The sequence below is a fragment of the Strigops habroptila genome, chromosome 5 (assembly GCF_004027225.2).
Source record: "Strigops habroptila isolate Jane chromosome 5, bStrHab1.2.pri, whole genome shotgun sequence".
In the NCBI taxonomy this organism is placed as follows: domain Eukaryota; kingdom Metazoa; phylum Chordata; class Aves; order Psittaciformes; family Psittacidae; genus Strigops; species Strigops habroptila.
The window spans coordinates 54,463,860-54,480,818 of NC_044281.2; the positions used below are offsets into that span (position 1 = coordinate 54,463,860).

Here is a 16,959-nt window from a genome sequence, read left to right on the forward strand (position 1 = left end):
CAGCATCTCAGGATCATAGCATAAAACTTGTTTGCTGTTATTATTATCTATTGCCTGAATTATCCTCCTGCCTGTAGTGTACCAAGCTTTCAAAGCCCCACAGGACAGTGAGTCAGCAAAGAGACACAAATCTGAGGGAGAGATAAAAATAGCAGACATAGTTCACTCTCAAGGATCACCTGAAGCTATAAGAGGTCACCACCACTACATCCATACTCATAGAATCATAGAATAGTACGGGTTGGAAGAGACCTTCAAAGGTAATGTAGTCCACCCGCTCTTCAATGAGCAGGAACATCTTCATCTAGGTCAGGTTGCCCAGAACCACATCCAGCCTGTGTGCTGTGCCCAGTGCTGGCTTGTGTCTGCGAGGTCAGATAAGGTGGATGGAGGTTGTTGTAGATCCAGAGGGTATCCCCTTATTTTCTGGAGCATACATAAATCTATGTCAGTTAGGCTGCTGCTATTTAATAAGAGAGAATGGTTTTCCTTCTTGGCAGGAATATAAGACATGCAACCCAGAGAGCTGCCCAGAGGTGCGCAGGAACACACCCTGGACCCCTTGGATGCCTGTCAACATCACCCAGAGTGGTGCCCGCCAGGAGCAGCGCTTCCGCTACACGTGTCGTGCCCAGCTGTCTGATCCCCACGAGCTGCAATTTGGGAGGAAGAAAACTGAGAGTCGATTCTGCCCCAATGATGGCTCAGCAGTGTGTGATACTGACTGTACGTCTTGCCAGCTCTGGGGCACTGTAGAGCAAGCCGAGATGGTGGTGGAATGGGGGTCCTCTTAAAACAATAAGAACCTGATTGTGCCTACATAAATCCCAACATGCGCAACTAGTGTTACTGCAGAATGGCAGGGATGAAGAAAGAGCCCTGTGGCTTAGAGATCAATACCATTGTAACCTCTGTGTCTGTGGCAGTGTATAGGTTTGGTTTTGCTACTGCCAGGCTGCACCAAAGACAACAGGCAAGTAATGAGGGTACAGAGAAGAAGAGAAGAGACATTTTGTAGTACAGTGCGTCTCTTTGGAGGTCCCCTTGTGCATTGCCTCTGGGATTATTCCCTTCAGTACTGCTGTGATGCAAGGCAGTGTCCTGAGGACACAGCTTTGACTGCCACAGTTTGCTGCCCAGAAAGGTCATTTATCAGGGTTATCAGTAGACTCTGTGTGTGTACAGATTTGGTTTTGTGTCTAGCTTAGCTGTAACCCCGTGGAACAAAACTTCCCCTAAGGGCTTTCAGCAGAAATTCTTCCCCAGGGCACATAAATCCTGATTTTATTCATGAGCTGAAACCCTTTTTAAAAGCCCAACAACTGATCAGTTTGTGATCTCATGGTGTCTTGTTTGTTTTCCTTGAAGCTCTTGTCGATGACCTCCTCAAGACTGGTAAGACCTCTGCACGGATTATCAATGGGGGCTGGTCCTTTTGGGGGGCCTGGTCTTCCTGTTCCAGGGACTGTGAGCTGGGATTTAGGATCAGGAAGAGAACATGCACAAACCCTGAACCTAAAAATGGTGGCTTGCCATGTGTGGGGTCGGCGATGGAGTACCAAGACTGCAATCCGCATCCCTGCCCAGGTAACCATGATCATCTTCCTGCATGAAATTCAGAGGTGTTCTTCACCATCTTAATGGTAGAGCCACAAAAGAAAAAAAAAAAAAGAAACCCAAACAACAAACTGGTATTTCCAAGCTGCCTTTTTTTTTTTTTTTTTTTTTTTAATTTGGGGGTTTTTTCCTTAATTTTTTAAAGCTACTGTAATGACCCATGTATGTGATCTTTAGTGCTGATTGATGTTTCACCTCAGCTCAGAGGGTAACACAGCCACAACCTCTAGAGGAAATAGTATTGTGGCTTGTCTAGCAATGTTTTCCTTCAAGAAGGTTTGATGCTCCATCCAGTGAGGGGCATCACAGTGCATTTGCTCCTTGATGAGGAGACAGACTTAATAAATGTGGCTTAATACTGTGTACAGATGCTTGATGTGGTGGTTCTTCTTGTGAACACTTGTTTCTTCCCCCTCTCCTGCTTACGTATTGTTCTTGCGATGGGCATCTACTCTTGACATCAGTTACCATTTCCTGCACGGCCAGCAGGGAGTATTCTTGCCTGGTTTCCTGGTTTTCAAGTTTGTCCTCATGTTTATGTTGCACTCCTGGTCCAGAATAGTAATAATAGACCATTGACTAATGTGTTCTCTCTCACTTACCCTTCTCCTTGCTTTGTAATAGCTATCTAAACCAAATTTAAGTGATCTTACATGAATTACCTTGCCTCTTTGCAGTTCTAGCAATTATCTACCTCTGACAATATAGTTTGTGGCCTACACTTGAAAATGCTATATTATAATAGTATTATTATTATTCTAAAATTCAATACAATGATAAAATTCCAATGCAGATACTACCAGAATGTGCGGCAGGAGCATAGTAAGAGTGTCAAATATTGCACTCTATGGCCTATAAAAAGAAAATAACTGTAGCACTATAAAGGCAGCTATTAGTACTATTCTGGAAGCTCTCAGTGGCTTTTCACTAATGTCTGTGCCTTTCTGTGCTGTTTTCTCCCCTTGGACACTATGATGTTTTACAATCTGTTCTGAGTGCATGATTACTATTTCTCTGTGTCTCCCTCCTTCCCTGCCTCACTCAATGTGTATACACAAATATTGGGTTTATCTTGCACCAAGTCATCAGGTTATTATCTTCTGAATTAATGGCATGTGGACCTGCCAATTAGGCAGTCGAGTAGCCTGACAAGGAGCAGAGTGGGAATCAGGCATCTCAAATCCCTCTCTAGTTTTATTATTAACCTGTTATGGGGTTGTGCTGAGATCATAGAATCATGAAATGGTTTGGGTTGGAAGGTACCTTTAAAGGTCATCTAGTTCAACCCGATCTGAGCAGGGGCAATAAATAAAGCCTCTGAGTTTCTGTTTCCTGAAGGTTGGAACTTGAGGACTCAGGGCCCCCACAGAAAAGTGCCATACAAGCTCCACTTAGGTTGTACAGCACTTTTTTTCCCAAGTAAATCTGCTGTTGCTGTAGATGAAGCATCAAGAGACAATATAATGATAACAATGGTGTTTTATAAAAGGGTGTAGAACAGAATAGAGCAGATTATCTCAGTGACTACCCTAAAGAATAGTTTCTATTTTGGCACTGTGTGATGCAGAGTCTTTTTGTGAACAGACTTCATTTTGCATCCTCAGATTGCAGCACATTTGTATCCCCTCTCAATACAAAGTTCTTGTTGTCAGGCCAAAATGTCCTGGAGTGCAAGAAACTGATAGCTAGTCTGGGCAGGCTGCATATGGAAGGTGGGATACTGGGGCTCTGCAGCTTTGTCACCGTGAGAGAAGTAATCAACAGCATCTACCTCTTTCTCCTTGGTTTTCATTGTCCTTCAGTGAAAGGCTCATGGTCTTGCTGGACTCCTTGGTCTCACTGCTCAGCCACCTGTGGAGGAGGACACTACCAACGCACGCGGACTTGCACCAATCCAGCTCCATCTGCTGGAGAGGATATCTGCATTGGTCTGCATACCGAGGAGGCTCTTTGCAACACGCACCCATGTGAAGGTAGCCAGTTCTTGTCCCTGCTCCAGCTGGCTTGGGTGGTGGTGGCACAACTGCGAAATGTTTAAAAAGTAAAGCAGAAACACCACCAGTTAGAAGCTTTTCTGTCCATTAAGTAAATGTCTACTGAGCTGGGAAAAAGGAGACATCCTTGTGTTAAACTGCAATGCATCACCTTTTTCTTTACTTGTTCACTAACCCATTCCCTGGCATTCTGATGCCAGACAGGCAAGATTTTGTTAGCGGCTGATCCATTTAAAGTAATTGGAAAAGCAGGAGCTTGGTTTTTCAATGTGGAAGCTTACAAGACAAAAAAAAGGAGTCTTCAATCTGTACAGTTGCTGAAGAAACAATCTTTCCTTTTTCTTACACAGACAGGCAGGTAAGCATGTGCTAGATCTCAGAGGACAGGGTTTACATCTGTGCTGGTTTTGAACCACCTTTGTATATTTCTGATCCAGTGCAGGCTGACTCCTACCCTTAGGAACATCAGCAAAACTTTTAAGTGCTATAATTTGTTACAGCTGCTTGAGGTATCCCTGGGAGGCCACCTCAAAACTTGGAGATCCTCATGCAATGTTGCCCCATCCAGCTCCTTGTAGAGCTGATACAGCAGCTGATACACCAGCTTTTAAGAAAACTGTGTGCTGTGCAGTGCTCCACCAAGGGTTGGTACAGTACGTGTTAAGAAAACTACGACCTGACAAGTAGGATATGATGCTTGCACTGTTATTTCTATTGAGAAAATGAAATCCAACAAAGGCCTCTGTATTAGGTGTGTGAGAGAGGCCTAGCAAAGATCTAGACATCCTCCATCATGAGATAAGTTTAGTATCAACAAAGGATCCTTTTCCTTCTTGGTGATGTTGTCTGTGTGTTTTCCCGATCTTGGATTTCAGGTGGCTGGTCAGAGTGGTCAGAATGGAGCCTGTGTAATGAAGAGGGCATCCAGTACCGCAGTCGTTACTGCGAGGTACACAGCCCAGATTCTTCTCAGTGCATCGGAAACAGCACACAGTACCAAGATTGCCTGTATAATGAAATTCCTGGTATGTACAGGAGGGAGAAGGTGGGCCAATACAGGAGAGCAACTCATGCCCAAGACAGTCAAATTAAGCTGAGATTTTCCCTATTAAAAATTGGGTTTGAATGCTTCTAGAAAAACAAGCAAATATACAAACATGTTGTAAACTCCCTTGTGGCAGGCACAGATTAACTGTCATTCCTTTAAGGCAGCTTAACATTTCTTTAAAAGAGAATTACCTAGATCTGTGATAACTAACTGGTACGGCTTCACCTGAATTGAAGCTTTTAACCTTGCATAGTTCATCTCAGGCTGGATTATAAAAATTAACTCTGTACTCAGCATGGATATGGGCAACAGAAGGTCCTTGAGTTCAGGTATGAAAAGAAGCATCCTAAAAGAGCAAAGAAATAAGGTGAGGCAGTTGGAGAAAATTGCAGTGTGAAGTGGGAAGATTAATCCAGGGTCTTACAGAGCAATACCGTTGATAGACAGATGGTCATCAACATCTTCCACCCTGTGTTTTGTGGAAATTTAATCTCTTGGCCAAATATCTGATATGGGTCTAGAATGAATAAGCCCTTTCCATGTATTCTTTTCTGGATTACTGTGCCCTGACTTAAAAATCTGAGATCACTAGGCAATGATATTCTTCATTTTCATGGTTTTCTCAGCTATCTTGTTTGCCCTAATTTGCAGAAGCCAAAGAGTCATCAGGTAGCAGTACTGGAATTGCCAGGTCTTTGGAGAGTTTTTGTTGCATGTTTTTCACTCTCCGAGTTTACCATTCAATTTAGAGAAACTCTCAGCTTGCTGCAGAACACACGAGCACCTTCTCGTGTCTGGAGCACAGGGGGTTTAATTACTTGAAGAAGTAAAGTGATGGCAAAATGACAACTTTCTCCAATCTTCTTCTCTTTGTTTAGTGATCCTGCCAGCCTCCAGTATTGATGAGAGCACAAACTGTGGAGGTAGGGTACTACTAACAATATATCTTATTTTTATCTTAACCTGGCTTCTTTTCTCTCTGTGCAGTATCAACCAAACCATTAATCTATACAGCTCATATCCCGCTGATAGCCTTAATTCCACTGGAGTCTTGCTGTCTGAGTCAGACTGGAGGAATGTATTGCATGTCCACTTCTCAGTTCCAAGATTTTTATTTATTTTGGGGTTTGGATTGACCACTGAGGGTCGTTAATTACCAGGGAGCACACTGGTTGTCTCTCTCTACCCACAGGGTAAATGGTTCTGGAGAAAGGAAGGGATATTCCTCATTCCACCACTGTAAGCCTCCAGCTGTTCGGAAGCAGGTGTTTTTAAATAACCTATAAAGACTTCAGTGAACAGGGCCTCTTGGACAGATCCTTTGCTGATATAGGATGAGATTAGAGTTTATACTTGTCCTCCAAGCACTTCTTTTCATGCAGGTCCTCACCTCTCATAGAAATTGTGTCTCCTTTCTGCATGTAACTTGAAAAGATCCAGTCATTAGTGTCATTTTTCCACTGCCCTAAGAGCCCCTATAGTAAAAATGCAGAAGAAAATGGCAGGTTCCTTCAACATTTTAAAATGCTATTTTCACACTAATGACTATGTCAATTCCTGCTAGCATCACATCCCTGCTTTCCTGAAATCTAGATGATCTGCAGGCTGCCAAAATCTCCTCTCCCTGCAGAGATCATGGCAAAAAAAGGCATGCCACCTGTGGCACAGAAAGGTGGCCTCTTGCTTTGTGTACTGTGGGGCAATCAATGGAATTTCAGCACCTGCAATGTAGCAGTTGGCTTTCTGCATCACTCCTTCTTCCTCAGAATGTGCAAGGTATCTATCTGCTTCACATCCAGGACTCCTTGCTACAGCTTGCACTGTACTCTTAAGTGCTATACCCACATTTCCTTCTTTTACCACAATTGTATTTGCTGTTGCAATCTACATTTTACCATAGCTAATATTTATTACTTAGTGTTCTACAATATTTGTCAAAGAAGTCAATCAACAGAAATTCCGTTGATGCATCTCAGAAAATCTATGTTTTCAAAATGATGAACCAGAAAGCTTCCTACTCAAGGGACTCACATGCTGCAAACAAAATGATCTGGGGTTTTTTTTCCCTAAAACAGGGCTAAACGTCACCTGAAAAATCAGATATGTCTTTCAAATGTGAGAGTGAAATGTAAGAGAGCTTTACGTTTTAGAAAGGATTTCCTACTGTAGTGACTTGCAAATGTAGCAATGAAATGAAATTTTCAGTGCAATATAAGCTAAGCTGGGCAAGAGGAGAATGTGGCACAGTGTCATGTGGCTTTACTGAGCACAGTTGCATATTCTGTGTTTTAGCTCTCATGAGTGATGTAAAGCAGGTGGAGGTTATTAGAAAGGAAATGTCTTGTTGGAAAAGTCTTGTAACATTTAGTAGAAAATTATCATCTTTCTGCCAATGTTTTGGACCATCATCCAAAACACAATAGAAAGTGGTAATCTTGCAATAGAATTTTATAGTGGGATTTAAAAAATAAATGTAGCTCATCAGTCTAATAAATTCTGTATGTTCCTTACTATAATTATGATTGAAGTACATTACTTTGCTGCAGAACTCTATTGGTTTTATTCTTTTTTAACTCAGGAGGATATTTTTTAACTGAAGATTAGAGGAGTGCCATAGACTAATGGGCAGAATTCTCTATTTGAAAAGCATATCAGTTAAAATGTTAAGATGGCACCAAAAAAATGCACACCATGATCAGACTAAGAATGAACCTCGTTTAAAGCCACTCTCTGAGTAGTCCCTTCTATTTCTCTGCACACAGTCAAGTCAACACAGCAGTATGTCCAAATGAATTGGCTTTTTAAGTATTATGGGAATTTTACTGCTTCAGTTGCCACCAAGCTGATGTGGCTGACCCCTGGGACAACTGCCCTGGGGGGTCAGCAGTCAGGGGTCCCCCCAGGCACTGGGGCCATTGGCATTTCTGAAAGATGATAGAGCAAAGGCAGAGGAAAGGCAGTAGCATTTGGTCTCATCGTTGCTGAACCTGTTTCTGTAGGTTCTCACCTGCACACAGCAAAAGAAAACAGGGTCATAAAGTTTTGCCATCCAAGATAGCCACTGGTTGCTTCATTAACCTGGTGGATGCAAAGGTCGCTAGTGTTAGTTCTGTTGTCAGTGGAGATCTGTTGATGGTTGGTTTTACCATGGGATTTGAGACTTTCTGAGGTGAGGGAGGAATGAGGAAGGAGTACTGTTTGACTTTGTCTTCCTCCCCCAGCCAGAGTGGCAAGTTAGGTACCTCCCAGCACATGGGATGCACAACTACAGCTGCTTCCAGAGGTCAGCGCTGTCCTTGGAGGGTGCTGCTGCAATCCCATGTGGAGAGATCTCTGTAGGAGGCTTTTATAGTCCAAGGGCTTTTCTGTTTGAAATATTTGCACTGTAGCTACCCTACTGGCACCTGCCTGCAGCTGGCTTCCTATCTTTGCAGTTTGTGGAGAAAGCCAACGAAGAAGTGCTTTTCAAGCAGTTCCCCCTTTTCCTTTGTCTACCTTATCTTTCACATTACCATGAGGACCCCTATTTCACTGTACAATACACCTCAGAGGTAGTGCAGACATGGCCAAAGCAATGCTGCCCTGTGAATAAGCAAGAATGCTAAGCACACTTGGATTACATGCGGGAGGAATGTGTATCTCCCCCACCCCACACACAGAGCCATAGGCATTTTGGGCAGCTGACAAAAAGGGCTTTTCCTTCCTTTCCTTCCCCTTCAGAGAAACACTGAGCATTTTTATCCCCTTATTCCCATGACATGCACATGCTTTGGAATCCATTAATGTGCATTGTTTGTACGGCTCATTTCTTTAGCTGTCAGCTTAACATAATGTTTAGTTTCAATATCAATAGAGGGGAGAGAGGAGAGACAGGGAGGGAGCTTTGAGAAAACAATGCATGAACCTGTTAAGCTGTACTAGGCAGAACTGCAGTGGGGAGAGCGATTTGCAGGGAGATTATGTCAGTTTATGTTAGAATGTAAGACTCTGGCTTCAACAGCTTATTAATGTTGATCCTGAGATGTCATACCTCTGATTTGCACCTGTGGTCATGTCATGGGAGGGAAAGAGGTTGTTCTTTAAAAATAGCATCTCTTGTAATTTCTTTTGCAGGTTTTAGTCTCATCCATCTGATTGCCACTGGGGTCTCCTGTTTCTTTGGCTCTAGCCTCTTAACGTTTGTGATTTACGTGTACTGCCAGCGCTGTCAGAGGCAGTCCCAGGAGTCAACCGTTATCCACCCAACCACTCCTAACCATCTCCATTACAAGGGCAGTACAACCCCCAAGAATGAGAAGTACACCCCTATGGAGTTCAAGGTAGGGTACTTGATGAGAAATACCATGAACAGATTGATACTACCTGAGCAAATTCTGTATTTATGTCATAGCTGGAATTGAGTAGGTTTGTGTGTCTGTGCCCAGCTACTGGCATTACACATATGGTTGAAGGGACATTTAGCCATACTGTCACCATTTAACCAGAAAAGGGTTAAAAAGTCCCATTGCTGCAACGGGATTTTGTTCTGTTTCACAGTCATGATGAATGCCAGTCTGGCAAGTACCTACTAAGATACTCCAGCCCATTCTGACTATTGTATTTATACAAATTGTCCTCTAGGAAATCAGTAAGAGCTCAGTTCAGTGCATTGTTAGTGCATGGTGAGAGGAAACGGAGGGGAGGAAGAACAAAAATGGAAACTTCATTAGGCAAATAGCTGGGAAAATACTTATTGGTAGGATAAGATTCTGGAAATGCTTTGGGAACTGCCAAATTGGAGAGAATGAGAAAACAGAGAGGGTTCTGCCCCCTCTCTCGGTACTGAACAGAATTTACCCCAGTCAGCCATGATATGAATTCAATGATAGCAGCAGAACTGGGAGCTGAAGCCTTAAGAGAAAATGAGTGTTGAAGTGGAAAACTCTGTTGGCATGTCTGCTTGCTGAAGAGAGCACCACCCATTATCTGAGCAGATAGGGCTAAGAGTACAGGAGACATTACATGGAGACAGTAGCACTCATTGTATTTGAGCATCAGTCTCCAGGTGAAGTGTGGGATCAGAGAACTGAGCACTGGGGTGGGTGGAAGAGATTCATGTCACCACGAGAGGAACAGCCTGCCTAAGGTTACTTGAACAGTGTAAAGCTTATTTGGGAGATGAACGCAAAACAGAAGGAAACCCTGCAGCTCCTTGTTCCATCATATAGCTATGTGCTGTTGACATTTTGATTGTCTGCTTCTGGTGATCTGTCCTGGCTTCTAACTGAGACCCAGCAATAAGATCAACAGTGGGACTGCTGCCATAGTCTAAACTCCCTCCGTGTCGAGGACTGTTTCTGTGTAGGGATTGTATAATGCTGGGCACAAGATGAGTCCTGATACACATGGCCACAATTTGCAATGTGAATACACTGGGAACTAAGAGCTTGTATCAAACCATTTGAAAAGAGTCAATGTTGGTTTGGTGTTTTAAAGGAAAACAGTTTGAGCTGGAAAAATAACAGACCAGTTTGGCAATAAGCATGTGCTGAATTCCTTGTGTTGGTCGTTGCAGCCTCTCAGAAGGTCCCACTGCCTATAACTGTAGTCTCAAAAACACATTTCCTAGAAGCATAAGGCTACAGTTTAAGAAGGGTGCAGCATCATAATGCAAGTCAGCATGGATTTTTGGAAAGTAAATCATGTCAAGCAAATTGGATTCCTTTTTTAAATTAAATAAATATTGATCTAGATAGGAGGGAAGCAGCAGACATATTGGGATTTTCAGAGGCTTTTAACAAAGTTCCACAGGATGTATTATTCTGCACGTTCTGCATATATGGGTTAGGTGATAAATTATTAAGACAGGTAAAGAACTGGGACCTGATCCTGGAAGCGTCAAACGATGAGAGTAATCCTTTCAGTTATGTGAGTAGTTGTGGCAAAGTCAATAGGAAATCCCAGATGAAAAAGGCTTGCAGGAGTAAAGAGATGGTCAAGAGTATCCCCTTGTTTCTTACATAGCAAACAATGAAGAAAAGAGACAAATTTATTTTTGTGGCCAAAAGCAGGTAGTTACAGGGTTGGCTTTGTGTTAACATTTTCTTCATTATTTATATTGTGCTATTGTATGTTATCAGATGATGCTGAAATAGGTAGAATGGTTAAAATTTAGAAGGATGAAGTTGTTCACAGAATGATCTTGATGGATCGAGTAAATGGGTCATTTAATGCAATATGTCTACGCCAAGTGGGGCAGTAGAGTAGAAGTAATAAAGCTAAGAAAAGTTTAAAATAGCAGCAGATTAGTTAATGTAGTGTCAGGAGGGAGTTGACCTCTGTGATAGATCCATCTCAGAATACTTGATCTAGTGTATAGTAACAGTGAGCAGCTGTTAGACGCTTCTTTTGAGGGACATAAAGAGCTTAGGCATCAGATCAGGTTTTGAAAAGTCTAGTTTATTTAAAGGAAAGCATTATCTAATTGGGACTGTATGAGTTAGGCTGGGGGAGAAGGGACTTGAACACAAGGAGAGATAGACCAGATGGGCTTATTTATAGAATGTTAGGAAGTGAAAGAGTTCAAGTGCATAAATCTTCAGTCATTGTACAGACCAAAACTAAATGTTTAGGAGCAAGGGGCTACTTGACGAGAAGAACTGGAAGTCATACACTTTCAGAGTGGAGAATGAGGCAAAGAGGTATACAGAAAGGATAAAATCTGTTACAAAGTGAAGCTCCTTCTCTCTATTCCTGTTGAATATTTCCTTATGTTCATCTTCTCTATTGGCCCCCATTTTTTAAACTCTTGCCTGAAAATGGCTCATTTAATACTACAAATTTGCCACTCCTTGGTGTTCCCTTGATGCATATAGCATTAGTGCAGTGAGAGGAAGGCTCTGTGTGCTCTGTGCTGTGTAATTACTTACAGAACTTGTTATTAGCTAGCTTTATATTTAGGAATAACTGGCAGATTTTTCTAAGGGTCAGGAGGGAGTTTTTCATGCCTTCAAGGAGCATGTGTGGTTTTATTGTGATGCTGCACAATTAACATTCAAATGATGGGGGAGCTAAAATTCACCTTCTGGAAAATGAGGGTTGGACTAAGCTTGGATGTGGGCCCATCTGAATTTAAAATGTGTATGTGTGAAAGAAAGTGGAAACACCTGAAATACCAGATTCTAAACCCAAGTAATTTTCTATTCAGCAGGTACTAAGAAAACGGCCCCAAACATTTTATAGGTAATAAAAGGAAAAGAATCATTGTAGGGGTGTGTGTGTGTTAAAGAGTTAATAAATCCACAATTAAGGAAATACAAGGTGTGTAGACTACTTTTCAGTAACAGAAAATGATAACACGCAGTGGCATGATGGTAGCAGAAGGCTGACCATATGCACAAGTCTATTATTTTCCATTCTTTGATAATAATAAGCTTTCTGCAACCATCTTTAGTTTGTTTTCATCTTGAAGTATATCTGCTCTCCAAACAGCAGGTGAACACAGTAGAAAGTTTGGCAGTGTTACATTCAAATGTACAGCACTGAATGAAAACTCATAAATCATGGTGAGTTTTATATGAAGGTAGATTTTGGTGAAGGAAGTGCTAGTCACTATGAGTCTTGTTGGACACTTCAGCACAGCAGTGCAGTAATGCAGATCAGATGTAAATATCATTCATGATGGTGACCTATTGATCATTTATCTGATGCTAACTTGCGTAGGCAGTGTTTTGCAGAAGAGTGTTTTATTTTTGCTGTCTTCTTTTCCCTTGCTGTTTTGCTTTCTCAAGAATGCTGTGAGGCTTATTATTAGCTATTTTAGCCATGATGTCTTCAGAGATTTCATGCATATGCATTTACCAGCAGCATGTTGATTTTGATTTATTATTCACAGATCGTAGGGGAGAGACCTTTTGGGTCACCTAATAAGCAGTTCATGTTTCATTAATTGGTTAAAGTTCATACAGCACTTTGACAATATTGAAGACTGTGCAGAACAAGAGCATAATGCAATAAAAATTACCTGCTCTTCACATTTTGGCATGATGGGTTACAGAACCACCTACAACCTTCCCAGCACTGCCACTGTGATTAGTTAATAACTGGCCATCAAAGCAGAGAGGAGATCCTCTTTTTTAACATCTTGCTTCAGCTGCTCAGTGACTGACTTACGTCAGTTACTTATTAGAGTCATGCTGATGGAAAGCCAGATGATCATGGAGTAGAAACAGGAGGATGTAGGGTCAAGGTTGAGCCCTGGTGAATTGGGAGCTCTTGGAACAGCCACACATGGAGAAAGGGTTTGGACTGAACTTCCTATTGCTAAATCCTCTGCCAGTAAAGAAAGCCAACATTTTATTCTACACAGGATTTGGACAGACAAAGGCATCTGCACATTGGTCCAAATCCAAAATCCGATGGCCTTTGGATCAGGCCAGATGGGACTAGTGAGAAATGTAAGTTTGCAGGATAGTTATGATGATGATTCTGCAGATTTTCTTTTCGCTTGTGCTGAACAAACCTCCCTCTGTCCTTCCTTCCTTAAACACAGCTTTAGTCATGAGTCATGTGGTCAAATTCTTTCTGTACTGATGCCTCAAATAAGCTGAGGAAGCACCTGAGCATTGCATCTGCTCTGGACATCACCTTTGCTCTCACATAAGTTAAGGGCCAAACACTGAAGTTGTGCTTAAGCAAAACAGTCATTTATGTCAATAAGCAAATTTATTGTGGGGGGAAGAGGAGGTGAGAACTGAGTGAGATTGCAGGATATAGCAATGAAAGAGGGAAGCTAAATATTTGATGTATCACCTGATATCTGAAGTTTCTAGGAGGACATCAGAACAACACACATTAATTTTGGTAGGACTGTGAGTCCTGCACTTGCCCAAAATTATAGAGCAAATATATATGCAGCTGCCAGAAAATGGGGGGAATATTCAGTAGATGACTTGGGACTCTGTATAAATTATAATAAGTATTTTTTAATAAAGTGAGGACAATGCTCTTGAGAATTAAATAACAGTGCAGAGCATACACCTCTTGTGAAGGACTCTGGACACTGTGCTCCACACTCCATTACTAATCCCAAATAATTCATGGCAATAAAATACCAACCTTGAGGGTTATGAAAAAGAAACCAATTCTGTCTTTGGATGAGGAATCTCTCTGAATAAAACAAGAGGCTGGATGTTTGGTGTGGCATTCAACAACTGCAAAAAGAAATAAAGCTCAGGGTATAGGAAAGAGGATCCCTGTATGTACTGTAAATGTCTCTCTCTGCTGATGGTCATTGCCGCTGAAAATCACGCTATTTTTTTATAGCGGGGAGATAGCCAGTGGTTCAAGTTTAAATGAATTTTAACTACTGTCAAGTGCCCTAGAGGAATGTCTAAGTCAGCCTTGGTCTCTGAGGATGTTTGTTTCTCTCTGCTATGGAAAACTTAGGGCTTCAGTGTCCTATCGCTTAATTTGATATGTTGCTACTTCAACTAAAATTGGCTAACCCGTGTATTTGTAGTGATCGCAGCACATACACTGATAGCCCTGTGATATAAGCATTTTACTTTTCCTGGTGACCCTTTTCCTGTGCATCATTCAAGCCCCAGGAAGTGGCTATAAAATTCAGATATAAGCCAGCAGTTGATGATACCCAACATCATCAGTAAGTTATGAACAGCCTCCCTTAAGTATTTGCTCTAGCTACATGGTGTTTTAGAGAGAGATTTAGCTGATGTAATCAGCTGGAAAAAATAAATACATATATATGTATAAAAATATATAGTAAATCAGATTGAAATATAAATTTTGTTCCTAGTGGATTTCATGCTTAACAAAGACTATTTCCCCTGAACAAAGTGGCATTTAAGAACATTAAGTGCTTGAATGGTAGAATACATATTTTTAGTACTTACCTTGAGTACAGTATTATTTGAAAAAGAATAGTAGGGATAGGGGGTCGTATTGGCAATGGAGCATTGTGCCCTTTCTTGTATGATCCTGCAGTCGTAAATATCACTTCAGGGGACTCTCAATTTACATAATGCCTGCTAGGAAGTGAAAGCAAAGAGAGCTTACTGATGGGGAAAAAAGGATTAAGTGGTGCGTCTCGGTCAAAATACATTAGTGTCTTTTCTCCCCTATATCATTGGGTCAAGTCAAATTGAGCAGTCAAGCATGCCTGGAGGTGTGGCTGTCCTAGGATGGTTGTGCCTGTAGAGTGATGTGCATCTCTTGGAGGTGTCCTCAGCCCATGGCAGCAGTGGCTCAGTGGGTTGTTGTGTGCAAATCACAGATATCTCCCTCTCATAGATACATTATTTAAGAGTAGGGGAAGCTGCCAATTCAGAACTGAATGTTACCTTGCTCCTGCTCCCTCTGGGATGCTAAGCAGCTGCTCACAGTGGTCCCCCAATGGGAACTGGTTCCTGCTCCATCCACTTTTCATAGAAACCCTTCATTAATTCACAGGGCTTGTTGCTGCTCACTGTGGGGTAATAATCCACATTGTTCCTCTTCCCCCACCATTTTGAGAGAGTCCAGCTTTTGGGATGACTTTGTTTTCCTCTTTAAGCCATATTGAGAAGCTTTAAGTGACACTGGGAGTAGATGCTTCATACTCATCCTGTCATGTTTTTCTCTGTTGACTCAGCCTTCTCTCCTTCTACTTGTGCAACCAGGTGTATCTCCTCCATGCTCTGTCTTCTTACAGGCTGAGATAGTCATCACGGATACTCAAACTAGCCTTCCATTGGGGTTGTATTACTGCAGCTGTGATAATCTATGGATACAGGCAAGACTGGCTTATAGGCAGACAAGTTTTGTTTTGTTTTCAGTTAGATCAATGAATATAGCTGGAAAAAGCTGGCAGGTGTGAGCTGCCATTTCAGACTTGAAGACAGACAGATGTGTTCAAAAGTTTATCTGATTTTTCCAGCTACACTATTTGATCTAATAATTGATGTTAGCTTTTTCTTGCAATATTTGCCTTTCCTAATTTCTCAGAGGTTAACATGTATCTGCCCCCACCCACCTGCGCTGGAAGAAAGAGAATTAAATGAAGAACTGCAGGAATGGGAATAACAAAATCGCACTGCACTGGCTGCTGTGTATTTACATGACTTCCCTCTACTGGTCAGAAGAAGAATATTTCAAATATACCCTAGTCTTATTTGCTAAAAATTAATGGTTCTCCCTTGGTCCAGGTGTTTGAAATGGTTCTTCCCTCTTTGTCTCCTTGAAGCTCTGGCTGGCAGTGTTATGTGCATTAGCTGAGCTGGGAAATCCTCAGCACTGCCAGGATGTGCAGGAAAAATTAATAATGTGTTTACAGAAGAGTTTAAAGGCAGCTGTGAAAGAGCCAGGGAGCTAAAGGGAGAGGATAATATTAGACAAACAATAAATACCAGAAAATGTATAACCTTTGTGGTATGCTTGGAGGGGCACTGTCTCACTATTCTACTGGAGTAGCTCCACCAGCAAATAATGGACTTTTTAAGTAGAATTATAAAGAAATTGAGCTGCATGCATATGAAATAAAGATAGCTGTATCAGTATTCAGAACTAGAGCTCAATGTCCAGAATGAGTTTTTCAATTCTGAGAGAGAACAGCCAAAACACCTGAGCTGTTTTTTTCCTGAACCATGACTGCCCTGTCCTAAAGACCAGTTTAGAGCTCAGGGCTGCTCAGGATGTACTGGCTGCTGCCACAGCACAGGCTGCACTGCCTGCAGCAATGCTACATCCATTGCCTGATGCATCATTTATAAATTCACAATAGGTTTGACGTAGGGTAAGCAGGAGTAGCTCTGCCTGCATTCCCCTATAGCTGAGGGAATCTTCATTAAGTCAGCTCTACTATCATCCTGAGATTTGGCACAAAGTATGCGAATAAAGGAAAGAACTGAAAATCTGCGAAAGAAGGAATCTAGATGGACCACGTCCCAGCGTCTGTAAGAACCAGCTAATGAACAACTCCAATTACCTTTATAAATACCATGGATCTTGGGCAAACCCCCAGTGCCATGAAATGCAAAAGTAATACAAAAGCGTTTGTAAGGAAGCAGGACAATTTCCTCCCAGCTAATTGAGTCATTATTAAGCTACTGATGTCCAAAACACAAAAGTCACACAAGTAACTCCAGTAAGTCTGTGTGGGAAACACCAGTTGGATTTGGGGATAAGACAAAATATCTGTAATAATACAGTCCCACAATTGATAGAGTATGCCTGGACCTTCCCCATTCAACAAAGCATATTGAATCCTGCTTGGTCTTTAAAATTTGACAGAGTGAGGGCCATATGGGAGAGTGAAACCAGGAG

At 41.8% G+C, this 16,959-nt stretch overlaps 1 protein-coding gene across 6 annotated transcripts in view; it reads left to right on the forward strand.

Moving 5' to 3' along the window:
• Nucleotides 1-16,959, forward strand: part of SEMA5B (semaphorin 5B) — a 277,489-nt gene that overhangs the window by 243,194 nt on the left and 17,336 nt on the right. For 4 of the 6 annotated variants that reach the window (XM_030487800.1, XM_030487796.1, XM_030487797.1 and 1 more), the window contains exons 18-24: nucleotides 501-726; nucleotides 1,369-1,587; nucleotides 2,082-2,138; nucleotides 3,420-3,590; nucleotides 4,487-4,636; nucleotides 5,538-5,582; nucleotides 8,773-8,978. In XM_030487800.1, the coding sequence (XP_030343660.1) occupies nucleotides 501-726; nucleotides 1,369-1,587; nucleotides 2,082-2,138; nucleotides 3,420-3,590; nucleotides 4,487-4,636; nucleotides 5,538-5,582; nucleotides 8,773-8,978 (1,074 nt within the window). Of the gene's footprint in view, nucleotides 1-500; nucleotides 727-1,368; nucleotides 1,588-2,081; nucleotides 2,139-3,419; nucleotides 3,591-4,486; nucleotides 4,637-5,537; nucleotides 5,583-8,772; nucleotides 8,979-16,959 lie in introns of those variants that run through there. The other 2 variants (XM_030487799.1, XM_030487801.1) reach the window with 2 other exon arrangements.